This window comes from Nicotiana attenuata, unplaced genomic scaffold (assembly GCF_001879085.1).
Source record: "Nicotiana attenuata strain UT unplaced genomic scaffold, NIATTr2, whole genome shotgun sequence".
Taxonomy (NCBI): domain Eukaryota; kingdom Viridiplantae; phylum Streptophyta; class Magnoliopsida; order Solanales; family Solanaceae; genus Nicotiana; species Nicotiana attenuata.
Genome location: NW_017671937.1, coordinates 49363 through 56188, shown reverse-complemented (window position 1 = coordinate 56188; position 6826 = coordinate 49363). Strand labels below are relative to the sequence as shown.

General features: G+C 38.1%; 2 protein-coding genes across 2 annotated transcripts; both read right to left on the bottom strand.

Annotated features, from left to right (window-relative positions):
- Window positions 1–981: 981 nt before the first annotated feature.
- Window positions 982–1671, bottom strand: LOC109210949 (protein 108-like). Its single transcript, XM_019374433.1, has 2 exons — window positions 1324–1671; window positions 982–1211 (listed from the first exon to the last, which is right to left on the bottom strand). The coding sequence occupies exons 1-2, from the start codon at window positions 1598–1600 to the stop codon at window positions 1204–1206; spliced, it is 285 nt and encodes a 94-aa protein (XP_019229978.1). The 5' UTR covers window positions 1601–1671; the 3' UTR covers window positions 982–1203.
- A 407-nt stretch (window positions 1672–2078) lies between these two features.
- LOC109210953 (probable methyltransferase PMT15) lies at window positions 2079–5608 on the bottom strand. The gene is made up of 6 exons (XM_019374438.1): window positions 4590–5608; window positions 4297–4507; window positions 3899–4184; window positions 3361–3753; window positions 2669–2746; window positions 2079–2561 (listed from the first exon to the last, which is right to left on the bottom strand). The coding sequence occupies exons 1-6, from the start codon at window positions 5343–5345 to the stop codon at window positions 2306–2308; spliced, it is 1980 nt and encodes a 659-aa protein (XP_019229983.1). The 5' UTR covers window positions 5346–5608; the 3' UTR covers window positions 2079–2305.
- Window positions 5609–6826: the final 1218 nt, after the last annotated feature.

The following is a 6826-nucleotide window of genomic DNA, read 5'->3' as shown; positions in this document are numbered from 1 at the left end:
ACTGTTTCTATGGCAATGCGTGGTAGTGGGGGAATATGGGTGGGTTGGTCCTGCTTTCAGACTTCGTTTATGGCATAGCGATACGTGTCATACTGATCTGTAAAATATGATGGGCCCCTTCATTTTGGTCTCAAACGGTAAATGGTACTTGTAAAGTGCCCCAGAATTTGGCCCCAAAATATTTACTAGTTGTAGTTTAAGAGAACAGTATTTCATCAAAAATTGGTAATACATTTAAGGTTTTTAACAATAAGCTTATTATATATTTGAAGTTATGAGTTCGTATCTACTATTTGTTGTAATTTTAGTTTATTTTTATACACAAACTTATACTCTGTATCTGAAAGTTATGTGCTCAATTGGACCGGGGATATAACACTACATCCGCCCCTGATTATCACCACCCTCCCGGTTGTTTTCACCAAATTATCAAAGAACCACCTGTGTTATTTTTGCCAAGGCATTAGAAATCAACTTACAATCATGGGAAATAAGAAATAGAATTTCAAATTATCAACATAAAGAGCGCCAAGTTTGGCATAGTTCGGAGTATGAGAGTCAAAATACTTTACTTTGACTGTAAATTTGGACATAGGTTCTTCAACTTTTAAAAATAAAATTTACATTTTCAGAAACTACATAAAATGTATTATAAGTCATAATAATTCATAATTCAAAATATTTATAAAATATTTAAGAAAAATATGGTCAAAGAACAACCTCGTGCAAATCTAATCTTTTTGAAACAGATTGATTGCAGAACTACCATATTATTCGCCCAGCGACTGGGTTTTGGTATGCCAAAAGCAGTAGAAACAACTTCCGATATCCTAAAGCATGCCAAAAGTTGGGCAAGAAGTCAAGAACTCGTACAATGTCATAGATTTTGTTTGATTCATTGATTGGCGGATACTAGCTGGCTATGTTCCGGTATTAGTGAGGCGATACATTGACAAAACTAAGTCAGAAAAACATCGTAAATAATTTGCAAGCTCAAGTGTTTGTTTTATTGATTTCATATGACAATACAAACTCTTTCCTGACCTTGCTCTGTTATAGAACAGAGGAGCGACATTAGCATAAAGAGCACCGCGGAAAAAGGAAAAAAAAAAAGATAGAAGGGACAAAGTAAATTATTTATTTTAGAACTATGATATTATTCGCCCATTGACCGGGAACTGGTAGGCACGGACTCCATCAAACTCAGTTTGCTGCAAAGAAATAGAATTCAAGTCAGTAGACAGTAGTTGAAATGTAACATAATCTTGATCACTGTAAGCTTCTTTTTATAGTACTAGTCTAATAAAATTGGTGAATACTGACCAGCACAAGAGAGGGGAGGAAGGTTGCACTGAGAGGGAAGGCGGGCGGAAATGCGCATAGTGTTGCACATGCAGTCATTATCAATTGATCGGAGTGCAGCACAACACTCAGAGCTTGCATTAGGTGCCCCTGGCACCACGAATGGCGCACACACGTTCAGGTTCCCAAGTGATGCCGAGCATGTCTGCCCCTGCTGACACTCAATCACTCTGCTTTGCAGCACAATCACCAGCATACCCAACAGCAATAGTGAAACAACTGACTTGATGTTAGCCATATTTGGTCGAATAGTTCTTACTCAAAATGATTGCTGAAAGAAAATTAAAGTAGCTGACTTGCTTTTTCTTGTCCCAGGGGAGAAGTATTTATAGTTGATGATCACAGAGCTAAACTTGTTTGGAAGATGAGACCCTTTGCGTGAACTAACTAATTGAAGACATTGGCAAGTCAGTTTTCTTGTGTGTTTGCCTTTGCCCGCACATTGTAGTTGGATCATGATATATTACACCCTTCATTTCAACTTGTTTGGCACTGTTATTATACATAAATACTTCTTTCTTTAACTTTATTTTAGTAGTATTATATCTATGTAGTTCTTAATTATATATTTATTTCTTTACAATATGTACATCAGGGCTGATATTTGGCCCTTTTTCAGCTGCTATTGACCTTCTCATAATCTTTTATTCTCTCTTCTTGTTTCTCCATGTCTAGCAGAGTAAGTTGCTAGTTAAAAAGGAGAAAGAAGATAAAAATGGAAAAAATCAAATAAGAGTTTGATTGATACATTTCAAGCTAAACAAATCTATTAGTCATATCAAGGGACAAATAGAATTGGTTTACAAACTTTTAAAAGCTTAGACAGACTAGCCTATACAAAATTTAATAAAAAGAGTAAAATGTTGCACTTTACTCAAAAAAAAAAAAAAAAAAGAAGGGAAAAAGCAGATGAACAAGAGTTTAGGGTAATTTAAACACAAAATTAGAACATCCTTGGGTTGGTGGAGGTGTTATTAGAATCTTGAGTAGCTGGAGCAGTCCAATAAGACTTGACTGCAAAGAGAAGCTTCTCTCTCTCCATTGGCCCATCTTCATGATCCACAATTAGAGTATCCCACTTCAGCCCATCTGCTATCTTCTTTACTTCAACCAATATATCTACGTCTTCTCGAATTATTACACTTCCTTCTGGCCTTAATATCCTATCCATTTCTAGTAATATGTCCTCCATTTCACATCTACATATCATATGATAACACACACTCAGAATTCACAATTACAATGCTGTCTTTGTATGGGAAATAAGATGTTAGAATTTAACATAATAGTAGTAGAACTTAGTTACCTGTCTTTATACATAGTAAATATTGAATCAGCATGAATAAGATCGTATGTTCTTGGGTAAGTTGACATGGCCTCGCACCTACAATCAAAATTTCGTTTTAAATACAAATATACCTAAGCCTCAATGCTAGACTAAGTTACATGAGTCGTTAACATGTATATATTCTGGTACTGTTAACATGTAGTCAGGTACATACAATGGCGAAGCCAGGAATTTTTTCAAACTTGAAAGAAGTAAAAAAGAAATCCCCGACAAAGGGTGTTCAATATATGTTATATACCTCTAAAACCTAATATTTTACCTATATACACGCTTGTAATTTTCCGACGAAGGGTGGTCAATTGACCACCCTTACTAGAGTGTAGCTTTGCCCCTGGGTACATATTCGATAAAATACTCACAACCTTATCCTGCTCGTTCAACTACAAGTACCTAAAGAACATCGATGCTAGAGGCTTTTTTTAGGGGGGGGGGGGGGGGGGGGGAGGCAGGAGGGGACAAGCGTGTGTAGGCCTATCAGCCATGAAGTATGCATAAGCAGGAATAAGGCAGCATCTAGAGGGCATGTCTTCGGCTGGTCATAACTAAAACAATTAGGTTAGAGGTTCGCCCTTAGCCCATTATTTAATAAAGGGAAGCAGGTCGATATGAGAAATCGTTTGATTGTATAGAAGGACCTAGGAATAACTTACCAGTTTTGATATGTTCCAACCAATCCTCGTTCATAAATGACACCAAGAGTATTGACCTCAGCCTCAACAGGAACAACATTCATTACCCAAACAGGGTCATCAACCCAACTAGCAGCAAAACCACCTAAGTAAGCATTCATATCTAAAAGATTTCTGTATCTGCCCGGTTGGTTGAGCTTGTTATCTACGCTCTTGTAATAAGAAACTCTTTTTTGCCATAGCTGTGAATCCTTCTCAAAAGATTCAGCCGTAACCCCATTAACAGTTCCACTGCTAATCCTTGGTGGTATTGCGTGTAATCTTTTAGGCCATTTTTCCAATTGTCCACCAGCTACCTCTTCTTCACTTGAAACTTGAGGCAACGGAGTTATGCAAGTCGAAAGCTCCGTATACCTGCAAATGATGAATTTAACACGAAACAAGATTAATGCTATTTCAGAACAGGTTCTCTTAAACGTCGTGCCTTAGTCAAACAGCGCCATGTAAAATAAAACAGAAGGAATAATATTAAAACTGTGAGGAGTTGAAAAGCACAAACCAGGCTTTATCAGTATCTTGGGCAGGACACATTAACTTGTTCTTTTGTTGTTTGCATTGGAAATGATTGTATGGCTTCTGCCAAATTGCAATGTCATCCTTTTCAACAAACTTTTTCCAACAAAGTTTCTTAGCTACCTCCTCTATTCTGGTTTGTTCCCCATTTAGGTCATCCCTTGTTCTTTCCCAGCCTTTCCAGTATTTCCTCCAGCGGATTGGTGGGCCGGAGAGTATCCAATATCCACCAGGCCTCAGCACTCTATCAACTTCCATTAAGTATTCTCCATCTGATCAAAATGCAAGTAATTTTTTATAGCATGCATGTACAACCAAATTTAGAAAGCATTATTGAATTACGTTAGAGAACACACTTTTATTTACTTAATCAATTATACGTACCATACTGGTCCCAGGGAATAAGGCAACGAGAGCAATGAGCCATGTCAAAAGCTCTAGATGGATAGGGAAGTCTCTTGGACGCGAGCACTCCAATCAAAGCAGGAACGCCTCGCTCAAGAGCAAATTGAACCTGCGCTTCGTGTGTATCCCTCGGTGCAAATGACATCGCTAGGATATCCCGCGACAAAAGATAAGCTCCCCAACTTGCCACCTGCATATATAGATTGTCACAACTTGTTTAGATAAATGGGATCCTACAATTCGTCTAGCCATTAAGAAAAAGGGTAAATTACCCCACAGCCGGTATCAATAGCGGTCCTAATGGAACCATCTTTAAGATTGATCAATTTGTCAATGTCGTCAACATAGGCATCAGCACCATTAGGGAACATAGTCCCTCCACCAGGGAATCTGAACTTGTCTCCTTCTTTTCGGATCCAATTCTGTACGGCCTTTTCGACAGTCAATTCCTTGTGTGGCACATTGGCGTACCATGCCAGATCCCTGCTCTTAGGCCACTTGAAGGGCTTCTTGTAACCGTAGGGCGCGGGGATACGGCATTTCAACAATTGGCTCTTGTCAGGGCAATGCCTCTCCCTATAAATCAATCTGTCCCTCTTGAACTTCAACGATCTTTGAGGGTCCTCACACGGAGTATACTCACTGTACTTGATGTCACATGCCGGGTAAACTTTGACACTATCATCAGGCGCTACGCCTTCACCTTCGTCATCACCTTGGTTGGCGCTGAAGTCTAGTTGTGACGATGTAGAAGAAGAAGAAGAAGACGATGATAGTTTGGAATTATTGGAAGCGGCAGCAGTGGATGTTATTTTCAAGGGAATGCAAGGGATGGTAGCTGCAACATTAGAAACAGGAGAGGTGGAAATGGATCCTCTGCCAAAGAGATAAGTAATAGAGCAGAGGAACGTAATGGCTATGGCCAATGTATAAACATTAATTCTTATAGAGTAAGGAGAAGAAGGAAAGTTGGCTGCATTGGGCTTGTAAGTTGGGCTATAATATGGGGGTGTTCTAGGACCTGCCATGGCAAAATTACAACTCAATTAATGACTCAAAGTTGGAATATTTCTATGTTTGCAAGATGAAATAGCTAGCTAAAGAAATCCAACTGAATTGATTCTATATATAATATGGTGGTGTTGCAGTTGGATCGGCATTGACAGAAGGTGTTACGATGTACACGAAAGAAAATAAGGGTCAACAGAAAACGTAGAAGCGGATCCAATAAGTAAATTAAGTTAGTGGGTGCGAGTATTTATGCACCCACTACACTTTTGTCACAATTGTTGGAAACTAAGTAAAATGTATGTAAATTTCAATTTAATATATAGTTCGAGAGTGTCCGTAACAGCTGCTGAAGGTTAGATCTACCAAGAGAAACATGTGAAGAATGAGGAGAGAGGGTTTGATGGAGTCTGAAAAATAGGAAAATAGTGTTTACCAATTGGATTATGCATAACTACTCTGTCAGATGCCATTCCTTGTATTAGTTTGGATAGGAAATAATCTCAGCCGTGAATGGAGAATTAAATGCTCACCATGATTTACTTTAGCTAACTGTTTCAGTTAATTTTAACGTATTTGTTACAAATGTTCGTGGATTAATTAAGAGGCTATAATAGAGGTCATTTGCCCATTTCTTATCTAACTACCTAACTAACTTTATTAAAATAACTAAAGTTGAAGGAGGTCGACCAGTTCACCATGTAGATGGTAAGAACACTAATACACCCTCTTATGTGGTGCTATTACTATCAAGGGAGTGATTGTTCTTTGATCGCAAAATTCATAAATATATTATGAATATTTTGAATTATTAACTATGGTGAGTGTAGTATTCTTTGTTTCAATTTATGTGACAAACTGACAATATTTCATTTTTAAATCAATTCCAAAAAGAAGGTGAAATACATAAACAACCTCTTTAAGTTGTCCTTAACGGTCAAACAAACACGTCAACTGACCCATTTACGATTTAGACACTTCAAGTGATTATTAAGTGTATCAAGTAAACACATGGTTCTGATGTGGCATATGCGTGTTTGCTAACAACGTCTTGGGCGCGTAAAGTCATTTTTTCATTAGAGCGACATAGTAGCTAGCTGAAGCAACCACAACTTAGCATCTCTTCTTCCTTTCTACTTAACTAAACCACCTCAACCCACCATGAAACCACCATAGAGGCCAGGAAAGCAGCCATTAAAGCTCGAACTAAGTCATTGTAAACCACCAGAAACTGCCATCTTTAACTACAAAACTCTACTGTCTGTAACCTTCGGAGTTCCGCCTTGTCCCATCAACCCAAAATCAGTCCCCAACCCAGCTGAAAGAAGCAGCAAAATGCAGCAACAAGAGCTGCGAAAAACTACCAAATTGTTTTCTCAGTAGTCCTGCCACCCTCGTCTCCACCATAAGAATACAATTTGTAATACTCCTCAAATCTATAAAAGTTTCAAGACACGCTAAATATAGAATTTAATATTTTTTTTAATCTTAATTATACTTC